The 24,276-nt window shown below is 43.0% G+C and overlaps 1 protein-coding gene across 3 annotated transcripts in view; it reads left to right on the forward strand.

Annotated features, from left to right (window-relative positions):
• glsb (glutaminase b) overlaps nucleotides 1-24,276 on the forward strand; it is a 43,274-nt gene that overhangs the window by 10,232 nt on the left and 8,766 nt on the right. For 2 of the 3 annotated variants that reach the window (XM_083996205.1, XM_083996206.1), the window contains exons 5-14: nucleotides 1,290-1,369; nucleotides 2,194-2,357; nucleotides 4,815-4,873; nucleotides 10,082-10,114; nucleotides 10,663-10,721; nucleotides 11,940-12,006; nucleotides 13,710-13,760; nucleotides 14,094-14,270; nucleotides 15,395-15,526; nucleotides 17,378-17,470. In XM_083996205.1, coding sequence (XP_083852331.1) covers nucleotides 1,290-1,369; nucleotides 2,194-2,357; nucleotides 4,815-4,873; nucleotides 10,082-10,114; nucleotides 10,663-10,721; nucleotides 11,940-12,006; nucleotides 13,710-13,760; nucleotides 14,094-14,270; nucleotides 15,395-15,526; nucleotides 17,378-17,470 — 915 coding nt within the window. Of the gene's footprint in view, nucleotides 1-1,289; nucleotides 1,370-2,193; nucleotides 2,358-4,814; nucleotides 4,874-10,081; nucleotides 10,115-10,662; nucleotides 10,722-11,939; nucleotides 12,007-13,709; nucleotides 13,761-14,093; nucleotides 14,271-15,394; nucleotides 15,527-17,377; nucleotides 17,471-17,891; nucleotides 21,843-24,276 lie in introns of those variants that run through there. The other variant, XM_083996207.1, reaches the window with a different exon arrangement.

The raw sequence follows: 24,276 nt of genomic DNA on the forward strand, positions 1-24,276 counted from the left end.
GGTGAAAAGCATGTAGCGACTCCATGAGCACAGTTCACACCCCCCTGAGGCCAACCCAGGGTCCGTGACGCTCTTCGGAGCAGACATTTAGACTTGCGAGATCAGAGCGAGCACAGATGGGATTTATAACATTAATGATGGCTGCAGTCCACTGAGCTGGGCCAGTTCCAGGGATCTGCTATTGTTCATTCACTGGCAGCGCTCACTGGGACACTTAACGGGGGCTATCGTTAATGTTAATATTTACACGAGTGCGTTCGCTGCTTTCAAGGGTCAAAATGTCGGCGGTGAGGAGGGTGTGTAAGCAAATGAGGAAACTTAGCCCACATGCACACACAGAGCCAGCTGCTTAAAGGGATAGTTCAACATTTTGGCAAATTATCGCCATAATCCCTATAAGTCATAGGAGACGCTTTATTACCTTTAATTATCAGTGCATGTTGTTTTGAGATCTGCGGGGCAGAGACGTGAGCTGCTCGGTGAACACAATGGAGGTGAATGGTACAGGTCCCTTGTCCCTCATCAAATTCACAGTGCAACAACTCCAAAATGCTTTTGTGGAGAAGTTGTGACCTGCACATTCACCACACTATGAGATAATCATGTGTAACATTACGACACATGAAGCAAATACTCGGAACTACTTGGCGCTTTTGAAATCACTCCACCCAGCAGCCGTGTCTGGAAAGTAGTTCCAGCTATGCATTATTTGCCTTGAAAACAACTCTGTCTTGTAATGTTACATTATTTTAGCGTGGTGAATGTTTATTGTGGATTGTGTATTGGATGAGTTTGATGAGGGACAGGGCACCTGTACCGTTCACCTTCATTTGTGTTCACTGAGCAGCTCACGTCTCTGCCCCGCTGATCTCAAAACAACATGCACTCGTAATTAAAGGAAATGAACCTACTGCTATCACTATAAGGATTATGGCAATAGGTGAATTTGCCAAAATTTTAAACTATCCATTTAAGAAACATGTAGGGGTTTAAATGACAGGTATTCACACCATGAAATATCTTCATCACTCGGCTGCTCAGCAAACAGCTGAAAGACACAGAAGTCAAGAGAGCACTTAGTCCTGCAGTCGCTCCTGTGAGGACCTGAGGGAGGCTTTTTCCTCTCTGACCCTCAGATCAGGAGTTGACCTCTGCTCTGTCAGTCCTCCTATTGTCCGCTCCACTGGCGTTAGCTTTCCCCAGTAAAATGATCCTCGGCAGACGTCAGAGGCGTAAGCTGACCCGCTGCTGCGCCGACAACCCTTTCAACTGCATCACCTCTCTTTCAGGTCGCCGACTACATTCCTCAGCTTGCCAAATTCAGCCCCGACCTGTGGGCCGTCTCCCTGTGCACAGTCGACGGACAGAGGTGAGACACTGTCGGCCTGCTGTTTATCTAAAATGTCTGTCTGTCAGTTATTCACTGTTACTAGATTTTACATTCCGCTGCAGGTTTTTCAGCTCTATATGTGATGTGTAATAAGCTGGACCAAATAAACAAAGAGACTATAATTTGTTAGATTATTATTTAAACTTTTAATAGTTGTTTGGACTGGCTTTAATCACAATTTGTTTGATTGTTGCTCAACGATTAAATTTTACATAAATTAAAATACTGTGTATGTGAACACAGAGAGAAGAGGAAAAAAAGGAGAAGGAGCTGTAAACTGCTGACACTGAGCTCAATGTAAATACAGTATGTCACAGTCCAGTCCATTAACCTGTTTTCTGGTCTTGTTTAATGCTCCTCAGTCGTTATTGTTATGTCATCCTTTTTTAAATAGTTTCCTAGCGAAGCGTATTGTTTTGATTAATTGTAGAACATTAACAGGAGTGTACAGGTGTTGGGCTTCCTGTGTTTCCCAGTAAGTATAAAAGTAGCACAGGTTCCATGACTCAGTCTGTTCCCTGATTGGCAGCCACAGGGAGGTGTGTAGATTTGTTATGTTATCTTTATGACTTCCTCTGTTACACAAACATAAGTACTGAACAGATCATCTAGTTCTGTTATCACACTGTAACACTCCGTCACTGAAGTTTACGGTTTTCTTCCATTACTCACACAACCATCTTGACAACACACGTCCTCCATGTTTTACTCTGTCGGTTCTCTCTGAATGTCTTGTTCGTCACCGCTGACGTCGCAGCTGCTTCGCCCGCGCAGATAACTGGTTATCTTTTTGTCTTTTGCAGACACACAGTGGGAGACACCAAGGTCCCCTTCTGTCTGCAGTCTTGTGTCAAGCCTCTGAAGTACGCAGTCGCAGTGCACGACCACAGCACAGAGTACGTGCACAGTTTCATTGGAAAGGAGCCCAGCGGCCTGCGCTTTAATAAGCTCTTCCTGAGCGACGATGGTGAGGCTTAAGAGTTTTTCTTTCTCCTCTCCTTTGGAGAGGTTTAACAGTGGAGACCTGGTGATTACGACGACAGTTTGGGAAGTTAGTGTTTCCTGTTATTGTTAGCATTCAAATCAGAGTGAGTGGGAAATGAAGTCGAGTAAAACTGCATCATCTGTATAAACTGCTGCTGCATCGCCTGCTGATGCTACAGTGTTGGCATCTGTAATTGAAATGACTCTTTAAACTCTGAATCACAGACAAATGTGGATAGTTTACATTTTTCCTACATGTGTATGTGTGTGTGTATATACACAGCTACTGCTGGCTGCATTCCTCCATGAACCCAGTGACACTGAGAGGGACAGGGGCAGATAATGACTCATCTGCTCATGGACGGTCTAGATGTAGCAGCAGGGAGAAAGAGAGTGTGAGAGCTGTGACGGAGCTGCCAAGTGAATGAGTCAGACGCCGACACTGGAAGAACTTGTGGAAAAAGCGTTTTTATTTATTTGAACCAGCATTGTGAAAATAAACGTGGTCGGGTTAAACCGAACATGTGAGTCGCCACCCAGCACATGAATTGTCGGGTAATGTTTATGTCTCTCTGGGGCGTTTTAATATGAAACAAAATTCTCACAGTTATCAAAAGCTGTGGAGGGTTGAGCTGGAGGAAATTCCACAATCCCCAGACTGGTGGTTAAACTGCAGCCATCCTGTCATCACATCCTGTCAGAGGGTTTTGGTCCTTGCCTCGTCCAGTTCAGGCCTGTGTCTTGCATAAGGCGATCACACACCTATGAGCTGTAGGTGATGTAAGAGCTGCACTTGACCTCCTTTAGGTCTCAGAAGGAGGAAAGCTTCCTCTCTGCTCATCAGGGTTTGTTCACTGGGTTTTTCCTGGCTCCAAACGGGGAGGAGGTGGTTCAGTCCTGATCATGTGCGTACTTTCTACATCTTCAACTGTTTTTGCACGCAGCATATTCCAAGTGAATCCTGAATGTGGATTTCCAATGACGACAGTTAAGATGCATCGTCGTGTGTGTTGTTCGTGACATCTTAGGAAGAACTAAACGATTAATTGAAGGAAATAATAGACCAATGAAGAACAGATCAATGGAGAACAAAGAGGATTATTACTTTTAGCCCCAAAACAAAGGTTTTCTGCTTTTGTGTCATGTTCACAAATTGACTGTGTCTGCAACTGTAACATCTCTCATCTTCATCTTTAATCTCAAAATTACACAAACATTAATTACCCAGGTCTCATGAGGATTTGTAGTTCAAAACGAGATGAATAAAAAGTGACGTTTAAGTCATATAAACTTCGGCTTTGCATTAAACACTTTTTTTTGTAATTCACTTTTTATTAATTTTCAACCAGAAAAGACATACATACCATAAGTCTAAACCAAGCCAAAACAGAGCCTCTACAAAAAAAACAAAGACAAACAAACGCACAGAGGGAGTCCAACAGAGACAGTATACATACCTACACCTTTACAAATATATACATACCACTGCAGACTGGTGACAGGCGTTTACCCTAAGGTGCAACCCACCATTGTATCAAGATGCTGCAGTATAAGGCCCATTACTTTCATGTATAACTCTTCCTTGTTTCGTAACCTACAGTATATGCATTGAACACTCCTAATGACCGGTCACCTGCATCCCCTCCTGTTTACTACTTCTCATCAGCAACATGAATCAGCTGATAACTGCCTTTTTTATGATTCACAATGTCAGATTGACCTAAAGTAATTACTAGTGGGGGCGTAACATGGATTTAGGAAAGCTTTAGGAAGGAAGTGGATGAACAATATTCACCAGTTTTAAACAGCCACCAAATATCAGGGCACAACTCCCCAGCCACGGTAGGAATGAACGGAAGCTCATTGGAGGAAATTCCAAAGGAAGGTTTGGTAGCTTTGGCAGCAGCTTCACCCTGTGTGATGCGCTGATTACAAAGTACCACCACGTAACACCACAGTTGCGGTAACAAAGGTACACCGCTTTTTCAGAAAATGGTGATTTCCACGAATACGCCTTCATTCAGCCGAAGCAGGCGCCTCGTAATTCTCTTTGTGGGAAAAACCCGGTGCAAGTTTCTACAAGAAATAGGAAGAGGAAGTAAACTCTGCCCAGTGGTGGTCACATAACAGCTGACCGGTTAACAGCAACACAGGACTTCACTGTATCCTAAAAGGGGAATTAATGGCTTCCATAGTAGTTGATCCATCCAGCAGGATTTGTAATAGAGCCACCGCTCCTCTGGAAGTAGGTAGTAGGTACAAAGATCAGTTGACTGTCTACAACATACCAGTGATATGGATATTATTATTATTACCTGCAGTATCATGAGTCAATGTGTGTGTTATTGTTTGATGTGTCTATAGACGGAGCTCTCAGACTTTAAACATTTACACTTTGACCGCCTGCCGAGTGTTAACCCCCGCTCTCGTTGCTTTGCAGATAAGCCCCACAACCCCATGGTGAACGCCGGCGCTATTGTTTGTACTTCACTGATAAAGGTAAAAGCACAAACACTCTTATGTTTTCTTTTCTCCATGTGTGTTTTAATGTCCAGTCTGTGTCCAGTCATTTCCACTTAGCTTAGCTAGAACATTTCCTGTACGGTGGGTATCACTGAGCTGTTTGATCCAGGAGATAAAACCAAGGTTAATATCAACACTGGTAGCACAGAAAGACTAATTAACCCACTTTGCTTTTGAGCACACACTAGATGACTCACTGTAACGCTGATTACTTTTCTGATTTAACACCCTGTCCAAAATCCTCCTAGTTATTGTTGAGTGGCGTCGGTGCTGCGTCAGTAACATGAAGACATGAGCGTGTCCACATGTTTATGACTCTTGACTCAGCTTCAAGTATTTCTAGGTCACTAGCTTAGTCCACGGCCATGTGTCTTGTTGCGGTGATTAAGGCCTGTGCTAATCTATCCTGAAGGATGCTTAGCTGCCACAGCACACACATTGTTATTGTCCCTGCTGAAAATAACCTGGACAGAGAGCGCAGTCAAACGCAGGTGCACACAGACCAGGCTGTTGACCAAGAGACAGGAAGTTGACAAAGACTCTCACCTGACACGTCCTCGCCCTTGTTTCTTGGAGGTAACTGGGTGGAGACTGAATTCTAGTTACAGTTAGTTTGCTTCATTAGTCACAAAAATAAAGGACTGGCCGTCCACCAAACCAAACAAGCTGCGGCTCAGGTTCACTTGATCTAAAGAGCAGATTTAACCTGGCTTATCTCGGCTTCGATTGGTTTCACACTGGCAGTTGTTGATCAGCTCAAAATTTGATTCTCTACCAAGCTCAATTACAAGCTGTGATCAGCAGTGAATTATTGGCACTCACACACACACACATTCATACTCTAACTAGAGCTGTTGGTAACACAGTCTCACAGCTGTACAGGATACATTACAGATATTTGCTTTCTAGTACCTCCAGATTAGCCTCCTCTCATTATCTGTTTACTGCTACAAACGTGTCCAACTTCAGGACTGGTATTTGACTGCAGCTTCTATTGGACATGACCTTTATGTCCAGCTTTTGACCATAGCCTTTGAACTTTAACTGACTAATGATGTGCTTCATCCTTGTTGCATTCACTTTGATGAGATTTCAAACCCTGGAGGTGTGATTGTTAGTTTCTATTTGAGTTCAGAGCAGGACAACTAGAGAGCATTAAACCGTAGATGGTGTCCACACCGTCCCCTGTGTGTCCAGACGCATGCTGAAGCATGGGGCCTGTGTGATGTTGATTGAGTGTGGATCTCATGCACAACAGATTAGCTCTGTCACAAGTCTCCAGGTCTGGGACCTGTGCGTTGTCAGTGTCCATGCGTCATTGAAACCCATTTCCTTTTTAAAAAAAATCAGTGTTTCCTCTGCATCATCATCTTGCAAACTCAGAAGTGTATAACTTAAGTTTACACTTTCTAATATTCTTGACCAGATAGTTTGTGTTGACACATTGGCATTTGTCTGCAAATTGTTGCCTGGTAGGATGAAAGACTGTTGGTACACCATCAGCAAACTGCTACACCTTAGTCAGTACACGGGAAGCCCATGTTACAGTATGATGGTTGATTTGAATAAGTGCAGCTAGTGGTTGTACACGCTAAATCCTAACAGGTGGGTGTGTGTGTAAACTGCTCTTTTATTGTGCTTTTACAGCGGTTAAGATGACAACACAATTGTCTTGCACGTTTCTGAAGTAGGTCCAACCAAAGTTAATTTTTAAACAAAGCACTACAAATAATCTTTCCACTGGGCTGCTCACTGATGTTTATCCCAGTGGAGCGAGAGATTAATGAATAATCCAGTGAAGGATCATTAACTGTGAAGACATTTTTTTCTTTGTAGTCATTTTTATGGAAAATCTATTAGTTGCAGTCACCCAGGGCTTCAAACAGGAAGAAACCAAGGGCTTCATGTCAAAACCATTACTCTCTATTGTAAATATGAGCAAGGTAAACAAAGTCATTGTGAGGGAATGCTGGAGCTTAACCTGCTCACACTCATGTCCACCACACACCTCTGGTTTGTGTCTCTTTAACCAGTGATGTTAAGAAGCCACCATCGCTTCGGTCTGCGATTTAAATTTTACCTTTTATTTTTTTTATAGTGCACAAGACAAATCCGGCGTCTCAAATCTGAAATCACAAAATGCTGTGTCCAGGATTTCTAGCTAGTTGGACAGTTTAGCATTTTGTGATCCCACATGAGTCAAACAGAAAAAAGCTGTAGAGTGTCACAGGGATGAGGCGTTACTGTCGGCCAACCAGGAGTTAGCATCAACAAAAAGACACTTATTATTATTATTAATATTATTAATATTATTAATATCACCATCATCACATTAGCTTTTGGATTATTGCAGAAAACAAGTCATGATACTGACACATTGAGCTTCACTTGTAACACCACAGTGTGATTTTGAAGCATGAATACAATCACCAGAAGTGAAAAGCTAATGTTAACTTGTACTTTGAATTAGCTTTGCAATAACAGTAAGAGCAGGTGGACCACTGAGCAGATCCATTGTAGTGTTCAGCCTGATGATGGTTAAAGTCCCTGACAACCTCTGTAGTTACAATTAGTGACTTGTTAGCAACCAGCCTTTATAAAATATGCAGAAGTTGAAAGGACTCGGAGCTGGGGTATTTACTGCTGTATTTCAGATAGCTCACTTAAGTCCATTGACTTTGAGCTGAGGGAACAGAAGGGGGTAAAATACTAATTTCCAAGCTGGTAGGTATGACTCATTCCTGCAGCACTCTACAGAGAGTCGCAGTGATTTGTGTTGAATGAAACATAAGCGATCGCAGACTGCAGTGACTGAGTTGGCCTCTAAAATAGTTCAACATTTTGGGCGAATACACTTACTTGCTTTCTCTCAGAATTTGTATCAGTCGTCTTTTCTGAGACGTTTATTTCCAGTCTGCACTCATCTGTGTTTGTCTGCAGAGTGAGGTGATTTTAGTGTTGCATTTGGGTTTGTTCTCTCACTCACCTTGTTTTCAACAAATATCAGGAAACCATGAGCAGGAAAAGTCAAACCAAACGGCAGACTCACAAAGCTGCTAGAGAAGCTGATATTTCTGCCAGGAGTTGATGGAGATCAAGATCAGCTAGTAATACAACTCTAACGAAATGTTAATGTTGCCATGCCGGGAACTGTTCCCTATCTGATCTGAAGTCTGGGGTCATGCTGCGTTCACAGTGTTGCACTTGGAGTCTGGGTGTGTTCAGCTGGCTTGGAGGCAGGCCGATCCAGCTAACCTGAAAATGAAAAATAACTATTTGTTTTAGAGTTGTATGCCTGGATCCCAACAATGGGCTTGTGCATTGTTTGTCAGCAGGTTGGATATACTGTAGCTGGTGAACAGGATTTGATCAACAACCAAACCTGGCAACCTCACTATAAAAAGACGTGGTCGCTGTGGAAAGCTGCTGTTTGCCAAGAAATACTAGTCCTGACTCCTGACACAGAAACACTGATGGTCTCAGACTTGTGTGGCCTTACGCTAGACTAGCTGAACACATCTGGACTCAACCTTCTGTACCAACACACAGAGAAAGCCTGTAAGCCTCGATACTAAAATGTTGAACTATTCCTCAAACATGGTTGTGAAGTGGTGTGAGCAGATCCACACTGGGCTAATCTCTGTTGTGTTCTCATGCATAGTCTCAAAGATCATATCCAGCCTCACACAGTCAACACCTGTGGTTGTCTTAGTCAAGAAAAACAGGTTGTCCAACATGTCACCTGCTATGTATGAAGCAGCGTGTGGGGAGTTGTATCAACAGGTCGTTCATCACACAGCAGACTGTTAATGAACTGACAGATCAGAGACCATCACCCGTTTTATTTGTTGAGACCATATTGTGTGTGTTTGTGTGTGTGTGTGTCCATCCACATCCACTCACCATTGTCACCACTTGTCTCAATGTGTTTTTGTTTTTCTTAACTGAAGCACAAATGTCAAGCTTATCCAGTCAGGTTGCCCTCTTAGCTTCTGACTTCGGCCGGGGGAAAATTATGGGATGGTTGCCCCCAAAAACACTGTTGTTACATGGTGCTTGAAGGCTACATGTTGTTGCTGTTTTTGTATGTTGTTGCATATTTTCCAGACGTAGGAACTGTGGGAAATAATGACTGCTGCTGCAGGTCAAATGACGTTGGTAATTTTTTCTTCCTTTTCCATATCTATCTCCTCGCACTCTCCCATCCTCCCCCTGATCCTCCCTCTTCTCTCTCTCTCTCTCTTTCTCTCCTCCAATCAGCTCTGTAGAAATCCCATTTAGTGACTCTTCTTTAACACCTCCATCAGTGTCACCTATGTTTTTGTTTTTATCTTCTGCACAGTAAAGTGTAGAAGTTGAAATGTACGTCAGTCACACATGAAGCATTAGTCGTTTTGTAAGTGTAAAGTTAAACAAACCCATTCAAAACATGAACAGTTCAGTATTTTGAATTCATGTGAAATGCTCTAGCACTTTAAATGTGCATGCGTGTCTATTTTATTTTCCTTCTGCTGTGTTTTCTCTGTGGGACTAGGCAGCATCATCTAGCTTGTGACTTGATAAATGCACACTGAGCTACAAGCTGTATCTTACTCTCAGAGGAGGAGCATTCCTCCCCCCCTCTCCCCACTGTTTTTGGCCGACAGGCTCTTTGCTCAGATGACTCATGTTGACCTACAGTACAGCCTCAAACGCACACACATGCACACCTGCACACCTGCATTATGGTAACCCATAATACAAACTTGCCCGCATACACCCACATTTCTGTACAGTCATCCTTGATGTAGAAACACACAGTCCAGGCCATCATGGTGAAGTCTAGTTTTTTTTTAGACATGAATTATTAGTGAAAGTGAGATGAAATGGTGAGACATGTCTTCCTTTAACTGGCTAAACTGGTAATTCACATGTCTACTAAATCTCCTTTTAACTCCAAAAGACTTGACCTCTTTGTAACCTATTTGCAAGCCAATCCTATTAATATTTTGTACCTGTATAATTCTCTGACAAAGCTCATGTGATTTTTTTTTTTCTTTGCAATAATATTCATATCTTCTAAATCTGTACTTTTAATTTGTCAGCAGTAGTCTTTTATCATTTGAATGATGCTGTGCTTATCCTCTGCAACATGTCTCGGTGAATGAAGAGAGCTAACCCCTTACTCTTCTGTTCCGTCCTCAGCAAGGTGCAGGCAACGCAGAGAAATTTGACTATGTAAGTATAGAAGTCAAACACTGAGCTAACCTTTCAAGAAAGAGACGAGTCATAAATATACATATGAGCAGTATAGATAATGATCTTGTATTTACTACAATATTTATTTGTTTATAATTCCCTTAAATCCATTATTACACACAAATTCTAAGCAGGTTTTGTATGTGTTCCTGCCGGCAAAGTGGCAAAATAAAGTTGGTCTTACAATCAGTCGGTCAGTGGGCTGAACCCTCAGTTATGGGATGGAAGTTTCACACAACACAATCCAAAAAGAAAAACCGGGAGGCTCTTACAGCTTTTCTCGTTTTGCATAGTAATGTCAAAAAGTGCACACCTAAAACAATCGGTGTATGGTTTCTACATAGAGTTAGACTGAAACTATTTCATTTATAATATGTAACAGTTTACTGTCACTAGATTACATACTGTTTACAATTAGTATTAGGTATCAGATTGTGGAAAAGCTACCACCCAGCAGGAATTTAACCATGAGCTCACTCTGTTGATGATGTCATCACTCTGAACTCTCCTCTTCTTTTCCCCTGCAGGTCATGAACTTTCTGAAAAATATGGCAGGAAATGAGTACGTGGGTTTCAGCAACGCCACGTAAGTTCCCTCTAAATCCTCACTCTTCTTAAACCTGTCAGACTGAAAAATGTTTCCCTCACGCCGCTGGTCCAAGGTGATGTGCTCCAACACTTGTAGATGTGAAGCTAAATGTAGGTGAACTCTCACAGGTGTGATGTCAGTTCCTTCAGATAGGATCGATGGATAGATGGATGGATATAACTTTATTCATCCTGAAGGACATTCTTCTGCCAGGATGCTCCAAAGGGAAATATATGATCAATTATATCCTACCATGTCTAAAACAATAAAATATACACTACAAGTGCAAAGGGAGCAACCTAGACAAAGGTAAAATAATTTGCTACATAATTTGAGTGCAATACATAATTTAAAAACAATAATAATACTAGTACAAAAGGCTGAAACATAATTTAAAATCTTGTATGTTGTTGTGTTTGGACATATTATTGTTTACATGTCATGATGTCCTGATTTCAGTAGTTTAGTAGTTTGTCAGTTGTTCAACCCCAACAGATGCAACAAAGCTACAGTATGTACACAAACTATCGTCCAACAAATCAACATGTTCACTGGGTCGCCACGTTTTGATCTTCACCTGCTTCTGACCACTACATGGTCATGCAGTTTACATAAATTTGCATCCACACACATAAAGCCCAGAAAGAGCCAGATATAGTCAACACTACTAATAAAAAACACAAAGAAGGGTAACATGTGTGATAAGAGGATAAACGTATCGTAGATCTTCATCTCCTCTCTCGGAGCACAACCTAAAGCCTTTTCTCATTAGAGACGTGTGTACTGTATGGTGATGCACTACAGCTCACTAAAATGAGACAAATAAAGATGAGTAAAGTATTCAAATAAGTTAAATTGACAGAAGCTAACTGTCTGGAAGGTAAAGTGGTTATTTTCTCAGTACATTAGTAAGTGACTCTATGAAGGATGAGGGTAGGAGCAGGTGTCTGTCTGTGTTGTAAATGTCACTAGCATGTTCATGAGTGATGATGACACCACACGCTAACAATGTTTCTGGAAAAAGACCGAGTCCTGGAGCTCATGTTGCAGTTTGATCACATGATGGCATGAGAGCTCTGGCTGTACAGTACACATGAGGGGCGAGGGGTGGTGGAATTTCAACACACAAGTGTAAATGCGCACACACACACATGCACACTCACAGTGCAACCATTTCCTTCCTCTGTGTAATGGGAGTGCTCTGCTCTTTGACAGATTCCAGTCGGAGCGTGAGTCAGGCGACAGGAACTTCGCCATCGGCTACTACCTGAAAGAGAAAAAGGTTTGACCTTGGATGAGTCACGCTTGATTTGCTGACTGTGTTGACGTTGCTCTCTTTCTCTGCCTGACAGCAAAACACAGGGAAAGTGGAGAATAATTACATTTCATTGTGAATAGACGCAGAACAAGGGGAACTTAGACTGAACAATAGAGGTGAATGAATGATGAGGGTGAAGTCACAGGCCCAGTTTATCTTCCTCTGTATTATCTAAAGAATAAACAAACAAGTTGATCCACAGACTTTAATTTTTTTTTCCTAAATGGTTGTAGTGAGTGTGCACCCTCCTTGACCCATATCTATATGTGCGCCCTATGACTGCAACTGCACCCAACAACTCCAAAACAACTCGTGGACAAGTTGTGACCTGCACATTCACCACACTATGAGATAATAACAGAACGCTACGAGACAGAGTTGTTTTCGAGATAAATTCATACAAAACCACTGATGCGCATTCCCGTCGGGGGCAGTTTTTCGGTGAGCAGTCTCTGTATTTGCCTCGAAATCAACTCTGTCTCGTAACGTTCCGTTATTATTTCATAGTGTGGTGAATGTGCAGGTCACAACTTGTCCACCAGAGCGTTTTGGAGTTGTTGGATTGTGTGTTTTGATGAGGGAAAATGAGAAATCCCATGAGCCTCTGTAGTGTATCTCTGAGCAGCTCACGGCTCTGCTCTGCCGTTCTAAAAATAACTTGCACCGAAAATTAAACCTACTAAACCTACTCCTAAGACTATAGGAATTATGGCAATGGGCCAATTTGCCAAAATGTTGAAACTATCCCTTTAAAGACAGATCCGTAACATGAGTCTGAATGTGACTTGTAACAGGGATCAGGATGTTACACAGACCACCTCAGAGTTTTTAAACTGCAGTGTGTGTGTGTGTTCTGCCAAAGCTCGTCTGAAATGTGTTCATACTGTATCCTCCTCTCAGTGTTGAAGTGTCTCTAGTGGTGTTGGATGGCATGTTGAGCAGATGATACCTGTGGTCTGCTCTGTGTCTGAGTTACCAGCAGTGTAACCACTGAGCTTTAGACGGGAGGACTGGTTTGTTACCAGCTTTTCTAAATAACAGCTCTTATTAGTATAATAATCTGTACAGTGAGTTGTCGACTAAATGCTTAAAGCCTCAACACATTTCTTATATATCTGTATGGTGGTGCCACAAGATATAAATCATTAGTTGCAAAAGGATCTAAACTGATGCCATTATTTTCACTGAATGCCAAACTAGTGTGTTACAATATCTATGTTTCCTCTGGCAGGCTGCACTAGAGGTTCATATTTTTCTGAAATGAATAAACTGTGATGAAGTTTGCAGAAGTTGTCGCCGTATGCCCCGATCTCTTCTACTCACCAGATGAATTGGAAATATTCTCCAGTGTAATTTGGAGATTGAAGCTTGTTCTGCTTCTCATTGTGATTCTTCTTAAGTTCACATTTACTTTCAGTAGAAAAACTGGATTCTAATAAAGTTCAAAGGGCCTCGACGCCGGCTGCTGTGCTGATGTTGACGCCTTAGGCCGGGTTTAGTCATTTTCCTGATAATTTAGTTCTTTTTGACTCATTTTGCAAACAAACTCTCTTGCATCACACTCCTGCCATTTTGCCTCCTGAACAATGCAGCCGTTCTTTATCTGCAGCTGCAGCAACACAGGAATGTACAGTAGTTGATAAATGTGTGTGTTTGTTTCTCTGCAGTGTTTTCCAGAGGGGACAGACATGACGTCTGTACTGGACTTCTACTTTCAAGTGAGTGTGGCTGTTTTTTTTTCTTTTCTTATCAAGTTCAGATTATCGTTTTCCTGTTTTGTTGCTTCTCTTCTTCATCATTGATTTTTTTGTCCTGAGTGCCAGAGAGCCTGTCTGCTTCTCTACCAGTTATCAGCCACCAGTCCCCTTTATTCCTGTTTACCTGCTCTGTTAATGCTACAAATGTCCATCCTACAAATAGGAAACAAACCCCAGTATGTCTCAGTATGATGTTGTCCCACCATGAGCTCACATCTTATAATTATGTGTGCGCAGTATGGAAATTGCAATAATGACACAAACTGTCCTTTGTGTGTCCCCGTCCCCCCACAGCTGTGTTCCATTGAGGTTACCTGTGAGAGCGCCAGCGTCATGGCAGCCACCCTGGCTAACGGCGGGATCTGCCCAATCACAGGCGAGCGTGTGCTGAGCCCCGAGGCAGTGAGGAACACCCTGAGTCTGATGCACTCCTGCGGCATGTACGACTTCTCAGGACAGTTCGCCTTCCACGTGAGTAGAGGACACAGGATGCACCTGTTGCCATGTAGCTTTCACCACACGGCAACAGGTCAGAACCAAATGAAGCAGTAACTTGACAAGACGCCAAAAACCTGACATGGTGTTTTGTCTAATGCTTGTGAATACAACATCTGCATGTGTTTAGGTGAAGCTCCTTGACTACAGGTTGATTACAGACTCTCAGATCTATTATTTAATTTACTCAGTAGTTTTAAATTAAACGTTTGCAGTGGAACATGACAAGAACTTTCTGCATACAGTAAATGTAGCCACAGGTTTCCAAACAGTTCTTCCTGGTCCTCGCCATCGTAGCTGGTCTCAGCTGAGACGACCCCATGTCAAACCAGAGCCTCCTCTGATGATCGTCCTGTCACTCAGCATTTGTTTACCTCAGGGAGGAATGACTGTGGTCTTAGATCTGCTGTCTAAGCTGCCCAAAAGTAATAAACATAAAGTGATGGCCCAGTGAAGTCATGTGTCCATGTACACCAAATAAGTATCTATAATACTGTTAAAGCACTTTGTGCTTCACGAAACATGCTTCTATCAAAACAAAATCAGTTTTATATGCACAGAGTAGACTAGGCCTTGGACCAACAGAGCTGTTGCGTCACATGGTCTGAGCCGATGCGTGGGTTGTGATTAGACGGTTTAATGAGACTTGATGGCAGAGAGTTCAAGCAACGTGTGAACATCTTCAGCATTTCAGATTCTCATGATAGATCATATGTGGAACTGCACAAAGTGTGAGGATACATCCACAGACTCATGTTTTCACTCCTTTTGGTTTATTTTGTTCTGGATGGATTTTGGAAACAAGGCACAGGTAGAAACAATGGCCTCAGAACAACCTCCTTTTACTTTAGATATTAACAAAATAAAGATGGCTGCAAGAAGAATCTGACTACATAATATATTTATATTTTCAAAGATTCTTCAAAATTAATCTGACTGAAAATAACGGAAATTATATTCCTAAACAGATGCTACTAAGAATCAAATTGCTGATTATGGTTGACTTGTTGTTTCTATTTTCAGCGGTGTGTTGTTGCCCTGCTGATACTGCCGACGTACACAGCTTACATTATGTAACCCGTCTGTTTTCCCTGTTGCAGGTCGGTCTGCCGGCCAAGTCTGGAGTCGCAGGGGGGATCTTGCTGGTTGTTCCTAATGTCATGGGCATCATGTGCTGGTCGCCTCCGCTGGACAAGCTGGGCAACTCAGTCAGAGGAATACAGTTCTGCACGGTATGAACGGAGGAGCAGGTCGCTGCACCCTGCACTGAAAACATGATCAGACTAGAAGGAAAAAAAACTGCTGGTAGTTACTGCTGGTAGTTTAGAGTTACTTCTAAACAGAGTAAAAACAAAATTCCAGTAACATGAGATGGTTTCTGGTAGAGCTGCCGATGTTCCTACCACGCTGCAGCTTGACATCAATAATGAGTCACTAGCCAGGTAGATGGTAATCATGGATTCACAGTTACTCAGTACATCAAGGAGTGTGATGGTTCAGTCTAATTGATAATAGAAATATGTGTTGCCTCATGGGTAAAAAAAAAAAAGGTTATTAGTGTGAATGCTGGAGGCAAAGTTATTTAACTTTTTCTTTTTACCATTCAAATGTATGGAGATGTTCTTCAAAACTTCAGCCTCTTTCAACTTCAACTACTTCAGCTACACACTCCATTCAACCTTCAAACTGTTCACAAACCTTTCAGCTCTTCAACCTACATTCAGTCTGTTGATATCTTCAACAGTTGTTGATTTATGGAAGTTAGTTCCCACAGTTCTCACCTAACAAACACCAATATGTATGTGGAAGCATGTTCGGAGATGAACGTGTTCAGGATGGTTCTGTCTCTTTGAATTGAGTTTTTCCAGATGTTACAGAAACGAGTGTGAGGGGTTTGTAGACCCCATATGTATGTATCCGTGTGTCACATAGTAAAAAACTAAGCAAGTAAAATCACCATGGCAACCTCAAAGGGCAAACTGACACACGGGTGTTCTACACAGGCAGTCAGGTAGATAGACGTAACGTTATGTAGCGTCATGTCAGCCGTTAGAAAAATGATTGGCAACGTTTCAGTTGTCATAAAACTTGTTTGGAAAGTGTCAAAAGACATGAGGGCTGGCTCCAAACACTGAAACATGGCAGGCAACCATCACGTCTTCCACTTGCTATTGGCTGACACAATCAGATGACGTGAGTGAGGACATCTAGTATACTGTTAGTGAGTGTTGGTGTGTAGGGTATGGGACCTGTAAGTAAGTGAAACAAGACATGCTTGTACATACACTGCCTGTCCAAAAAAAAAACCTGATGCAGTCTCATTTCTTAAGCAACCATGTCAGAAGACACATCCGGTGGTCGTGGAGAAGATGTTCATCTGTTTCAGAAGGGTCAAATTATTGGCATCAAGCAAATAAATCATCTAAGGAGATTGCTGAGACTAAGCTGAGACTGACTGCTAATATTGGGTTAAGAACTGTCCAACACATTATTACAAACTGGAAGGATAGTTGGGAACCATCATCTTCAAGGAAGAAATGTGGTCCAATGTGACCAGAGTCCAGACCTGAACCCCAATGAGAATCTTTGAAAAATGAATACAACTCTGGATGGAAATAAATGTAGTGACATTGCAGAAGCTTATTGAAACGATGCCACAGTGAATGTGTGCTGTAATCAAAGCTCACGGTGGCCCAACCAAATACTAGAGTTGGTGACTTTTTGTTTTTGGGATGTGCAGTGTGTGTCTAGACATTTTTGTTCTGCCTTCAACCATTGGCTTCAGCCTTGACACTCAGCCTTCAGCCACGTTTTATTCAGGAAATGCACTTTAATTAGTGGAAACTGTGTAACGGTGTCCTTGAGCGTTCCTGGCTGACACACTTCCCAATGACTGAACCTGCTTAATCAGTTGTTGATGCTGGAATAATGATTACAGAGAGAGCAGATAAGTTCTCGGTAACCACATCCACCTCTGCTGCTGATGTAATCAGATTACTAATGTGCTAATGTGTCAACTGTAACGGTGCAGAGTTAATCGTGTGTTCACCATCCTGACGCCTCTACCCGTGTTTTGGTTTCAGGACCTCGTGGAGCTTTTCAACTTCCACAACTACGACAACCTGAGGCACTTTGCCAAGAAGCACGACCCCCGCAGAGAAGGAGGGGACCAGCGGGTAAGGAGACAACAACACATCGTTGTGAAGCGAGAACAAAAACACACACAGGGCACCTACTCCTCTGTGAATGTGGGCAGCGCTGGTTAGAGCCGATGCGTAGCTGACATTTAGCTTTATATACGTTTACATACACCTGAAGGAGAAATACACACAATGTCAGATGTGGAGAAACACTGGACAGTCCTCGTCCTCTGTTCTCCTCAGTCTGTTTCCTGAATTCCCAGCAAACACATATTTCTAGCCGTGTCCTTTCTTACAGACTAAATTACAGGAAAAACTGTGACTCTACATCTCACCTCGGCTAACGTTAACAAATAACAGCAGACCCCACACACATAGACATAGACACACACATACACTACAGCTACACACCCACGAGGGAGTGAGACTAATTTGTTATCCGTGTCGATTGAAACAGCAATACACCTTCGGACCCATGGATTACGAGAGCCTCCAACAAGAGCTAGCTCTGAAAGCCCCTCTGTGGAAAAAGGTGTCTCCCACTGAGTCGCACCAGGACAGCTCCACCACTGTAGTCTATAGGATGGACACTGTCAGCGAGTGAGACTTAAAAAACCCACATGTCCCGCACACCCCCACCTCATCTGATCTCTCACAGCAGCGGCAGCGGCAGCACCATCTTTCCTTGCCCTTGGATATTTATATATTATAAATTATGTAGAGGATTATTTATTGCTTGTGAAGCGGTTACTGACTGGGAAGCTTTTGTTTGTGTCTGTGATGGAACAACGGGACGAGTTACTACTTGTTGTTTGTCCTCTGAATTCCAGATGAACTCGTAGCCTCCACCTGCTGGTTGCCTTAGTGTGTGTGTGTTTGTGTGTGTGTGAGTGTGTGTAGGATGTGTGTGTAGGATCTGATGTACAGTGTACAGGTTGTGCTCTCGTTCCATCTCACCCCTTTATTGCAAATGTTTGTTTTTCTCTTGTTTTGTTTGTTTCATTTTAACTATTTAACACACATACAGTACTTGGTATTGATTTAAAAACCTGGGAAAAACCAAAAAAAAGAATGATGCAAGTGTGTGGTGTGTGTGTGTGTGGAGCTTGAGCGCAGCCAGTCTTTAGACCAACAGTCTGACTACTTTGTTTGAATGATTGCTTATTGTAGCTCACACTGAGGCCTTAGATGCTAGAGATTAGCCCGTTGTAGCAGATGCTGATGTGTGTGTGACACGGTGCGTCTTTGGGTTTTACTAATGGAAAGTTTTGGGTCAATGGAGTTTTATTGTTAACATATCAGTCGGCTGTGAACGCTTGGACGTCTGTTAAGTTTTTAGTTTCTATATGAGCTCTGAATCTGAAGGGATTTGAATGAAGCAGGATTTGCTTTTTATTATTAGAATCATTACAATCAAACCATTGAAAAGATCTGTGAAGACTCACTGACCTGAGTCATGGCTGAATGTTCAGTTGTATTTTTACACACACTGTCATATTATTATATGATTATTATTATTATTATTATATGTTTGCTAGAGATTATTCACCAGTTGTGGTTTTCTAAGAGCCATAAGTGACGGCGGCACAAAGATGACGATCCATCAGTGCATGATTGTCTGTATGTGATGTCAGATGTGTGCAGCAGCAGCTCAACAGACCAGCGTTGTCGAGTCACTGAGGCCTCATGTTAGCAGCCCGTATCTGCTCTGTTTGTTGTCTTGAACACACACTGTTTGTTTGTTGTCTTGAACACACACTGTTTCTCCTGGACTGTGTGTGACTTCACTAGAAGTTTCTACTTTCAGCGCGCAGCCATCTCTCTTTAAAGGGAAACTTAGTTTTTTTTCAACCTGGGAACTGGTTGAAAAAAAACGATTTATGCCCGTTTATAGGGCGAACTTTGACGGGAGCCACTTGCCCGGTTGAAGAGCGTTAGCTGGGCTGCAGGCTGCCTGCCCGGCTCAATACTGGAGCCACCTCAATAATTGTATTATCCATCACTCACATATACAGAAAAACATATGAAAACAGGGCCCAGGTTGAAAAAAACCGAAGTTTCCCTTTAAGTCTGTTTGTGCAGGACCAGAGTCTGAGCCAGTTGTTGTTGTTGTTGATACAATACAAGCAGGTCAGAGTGTATTCAGTTCAGTCAGAACGCTCAGAGGTGAGGCGACTGGTTGTGAGGCTCCTTGTGGAGACCGGTTTGACCTGACTGTCCTCATTTACCTGTCAGACTCCCAGGAGCAACGACCTCAGCAGAGCAGCTGCACAATCTGAGCTGCTGTTGAGTTGGGATGGAAACAAAAAAAGTTTTGTATGTGTGTGGCTGGTTGTTTGTCTGTGGTTTGTGTGTGCACTCGGCATCCCGCCAGTTGATGGAGTGGGTGTGTGTTGTTTTGTTAGCACCGTATGGACCATTGGACCGGCGCTGTGAGCAGCAGGTGACCAGGCTGCGTCCCCGTTTACACAGCGCGCAGAAATACGCTCATGTTGACACAGGACGTCTCAGTCTGGAGATAAAAACTGCTTCAGACAGAAATAGCAAGTCATGATCTCTAGACTGACCTGTAGTGTCCCGCCTGTCGCCCACTGACCACAGCCTGACCACAGCCCACCCACCATCACACACACACAGTAAAGTACCAGACGTCAGGATGACGTACTGTATGCAGTCAGATTTATAATCTGGTTTTATAAACTCTAATCAGATTTAAATCAACATAGAAAAGTAAATCCACGTCTAATACGACATTTTCATGTCACAGCTTCAGAGGAGAAACATCTGTGATTCTGGAAGTTAAAACACTGAATTATTCCCCTTTTTACCGCCCAGTATGGTTTTGTTAGCTTTAAGCTAGTGTGGGGATGTTCTCCTTTTTTTTTCTTAAAGAAACAGAAAGTGTTTCCTTTTAGTTATTTTTTTTCTTGTGTTCAGACAATGAAATCAAGAATGATGTTATCTGCTTGACAGTTTCGACTGTGACTCCAGTCTTCCTCAGAAGCGTCATCCGACGTGCTGCTGACGTGTCATTTATCAGGTCGGCTCGGCAAACCTGTCAGAGTCTGATGAACCGACCGCTCCCCCTCCGCCCTGGTGGTCTCTGGAGCAGGGAATCCCAGGTGAACGCCCCCTCGTCCCGGTTGATGGTGTCTCTCGCCCGCTTCCTGATCTATGGCCTCTTTTATCCATCAGCAGCACGTCGGATGACGCTTCTGAGGAAGACTGGAGTCACAGTCGAAACTGTCAAGCAGATAACATCATTCTTGATTTCATTGTCTGAACACAAGAAATAAATAACTAATATATACAAGAAAACAAAATGAACATAAGCAATCTAGAAAGTGTTTCCTTTTCATATGAAACTGTACCTGGTAGAAAGGTTTGGACCCATAGTGAGAAGTGGCTCAAAGACACTTTCAGGGCCTTTCGGTCTAAAATGTTCCTGTTTTTAGATTGTTGTTGTTATTATGTAACATTTAAGAATGTTGGCTTCTTATGGTAAATGGTAAAAGTTCGTGTTATACCTCAGAGAAAGGTATCAAGAAAGCACAGGAACAGAAACTGATGTATGATGACGGCAAATGACCAACGATTCCCAGGAAGATGATTTCTAGACAGATGTTATCAGACTCTATTAGCAGCATCAAGTCCAACCGGTGCAGACCTGATCATCTGTCAACTGGTGCTGTCAAAAATGCCCAGAAAAGAAAAGTTTCCTCACATGAGGCTTGAACCCATCAACAGGAGCTTATTTTGGCGATGGGCTGACTGTAGCTCATGTAGCCTACATTGATCTTTAGCTTCCACATTTTTGGCCGGCGTCTACTGACGACAACCTGACGACCCGACCAGCTCAGAGTGAAGCTCAGTCTGGGTTCAGCTCTCTGCTGCTGTTGAATCATCTGCACTTCATTTCACTCGGTGACGCTGTGGGACTCGTGTCTGTCAGTGCAGCAGATCGGGTCAGACGGTCGTTGTAGTGATGGTGTTTTATTTTCTCAAAATCCGATGACATAGTCAGATGTAGACTATTGTTGACCGTGTTGGCATGTAAACACAACACAACACACAACACAACATGTATCCAGTGTTACTCTGAAACGGAGGTTACTGTACATTAATGAAACATCTTTCCTTAGACATAATTAACTGGACCTGTGAATGTACATAGCAGCAGGTGTACAGTATATAGCTTTTTAGGTGTTTGTCTGCACATGAGTGATCCTCAGCAGCAGACCTGCTTGTGTGTGGGTGTGTTTGTGTGTTTGTTTGCGTGCGTGCATGTGCGCATTTAACACTTAAAGACGTTCCGAATTTCTGGTAGCATCTCCTCCAGGAAATAGAAACACTTGCACATGAATGTCATGTCAGCAGATGCCTTAGATGTCACTCAGTTGTGACTGTACTGGGGGGGGGGGGGGTCAGTCAGTTTGTTACTCAGTGGTTGTTGAAGCGGTGCAGCTGGTGCGTGGTGTTCATCATTCACAGTTACTCCAAGTGGTAGCAGCTTGAGCCATTAATACTCTGTTATTACTCTGTCATGTGTTCATTTGGTTTCTCTGTGTTAAGTCACAGACGTGTGTTATTGGTGGTTTTTCCGTTTTCACGTCTCTGCTCGTCGATGTGTGGAGGCGCAGAGTCTCGCTGCTGCTGTCTGTTCTACAGTAAACAGGAAGTGGAGTTGGTCTGGTGGCCACTTCCAATGATCTTATCCATGGATCTTGTTTCAGTTAAAGTCTGGACTCTAGAAAGCACTGATGGGATTTCAGTGGGACTGTCGTTAAAGTTGTAATCCTCAAGATTTTCTCTTCATATCAGACACTGAGGCAGTTTATGTTTACAGGGCTCCACACTAACATGTTTTACTAGGAGTGCAGTGGCCCCTAACTTAAGGTAGCAAGCAGAAAATCTAGTGGGCACACGTTATAAATTGACTTGCACAGCAAATATTTACATTTCCTGTTCATTCACGATCCTCGCACACATTGGCCTGTTACCACCTATAATGACAGATACCAGATTCTTTGAGTCACCCCTTCCACGTTTGACCAGCAAATTTACTGGTTGCACATGTGCAAGTAGAACTAAATCAGATTTTAAAGGAGACATATTCTGCCCCTTTTCCACAAATTAAAATAGTCCCCAGGTGTCTTAAAGTCCCACTCCCACGACCCTTTTTGGTCATTTTAAAACCAGCTCATTAGCCATGCACATTAGCAATGCACCTCTGGGGGGTGGGCGGAGACTGCACTGCTCTGCACCCGCCCAGCCACCTCCTCGCTCGCTGACAGCTGGACATTGTACAATTACAGATTCAGCGCGTTTAGCGTAAAACTCCACACTGGGATTCGATCCCAGACTTGCTCATGTTGCAAGCTGCTCTACCAGGTGAGCTATACCTGTTATACCTTGACAGCTACACCAAGCTGTGAAGACTTTCACCTCTGAGCCAGATGCAGAGCGGGGCGGGAGCTTGTAGCACTAGTGCCCTCCCCTGGAGCTGTGACACTTCAGCTCCAGTCTCCCTGAAACTGCCAGTTTGCGTCTGCCATTGGTTCACAGCAGTTTGAAGGCAGAAAAACTCAGAAATGCAATTTTGCACTTCCTTTTCTGCTGATATGTGCTCTAACACAAGGAAAATGCCACAGGAACATGTGAAAAGCTCAAAAAACACGATTTTCACGGGAGTGGGTCTTTAAAGACATGTCTGTGACATGCTTTGGTCAAAGTACCACAAGGATCAGCCTGTGAATATTCTCATTTGTCCAGGTCATAGATATCTCAAGGAAATTTAAATCGAATGCAACTGGACTTGGTTATTTGTGTAGGAAGACGTTTCACCTCTCATCCAAGGATACCCCAAGGATCAAACATCACAGCTCGTTTCATCCTCTCTAAACAGCCCTGTTCAGAACGGCTGGTTTCAGTGCCTGTCCCTTTAAATGCAAATGAACCACTGCTTGCCCCGCCCCTTCTACCAGTCCCAGGTAGGGCTGGTATTATGCAAATTCAAAACCTAGTTGCATCACTGGAAGACAACTGAGGGAACAGCTCGTAAAACCACATGGATTTCAACCTAGGGAGTCTGAAAATTAAAGATCTTTCTGTCAATTGTCACATTTTGGAGGCCGGAAGACAAGACAAACACCCAGATATATGTTAAAGAGCCTTCAAAAAGTGATACTTCCATAATATGTTCCCTTAAGGGCAAAATGCCTTCATTCAGGGGCAGTGTGGAGCCGTGGTTTGGCTTTAACTCCTGTCAGTGTGAAGGGACAACAGGCTTTCTGCTCAGGGTACATGTGACTGACAACAGACTGCCAGCTGGATGACATTCAGGTTGAACTAAAACTGGACATAAAGAAGAAGTCTTTAATAATCCATTTCTCTGTTCAACATTCAGCTACTTGAACACACAGTTATGTGCTGCTCTGACACACACAAAACAAAAGCAGAAGACGCAGCATCTTCTGCCTGCAGCACTGACCTGCTCCATGTTACCAGTGTCAGTAACGCATCAGGACCAGTACCAAGTGTCACCACAACTACAGTTTTAAGGATTACAACTTTAAATGTGCAGTCATACCACGAGGTGTGTGCGTGCTTGAACGCAGCACGGTGACGTGATCTTTGTCTCTCAGTGACGAGCTCTCAGTCAGTCACTCATCTCACTCTCAACCGTTTGTGTTTTTTAAAGTGTGAAGGGAATCAGTCTCTCCGTTATGACAATGTGCAAGTCTTTATTACTTTGCTGCTACAGGGAACCCCCGCCCCCCTTCACTGGCAACCATATCTAGAACCCAGGGCCCGCAGGTCTATGAGACTGGACCCGGTCCGGC

Source organism: Trachurus trachurus (assembly GCF_905171665.1).
Source record: "Trachurus trachurus genome assembly, chromosome: 21".
Classification (NCBI taxonomy): Eukaryota; Metazoa; Chordata; class Actinopteri; order Carangiformes; family Carangidae; genus Trachurus; species Trachurus trachurus.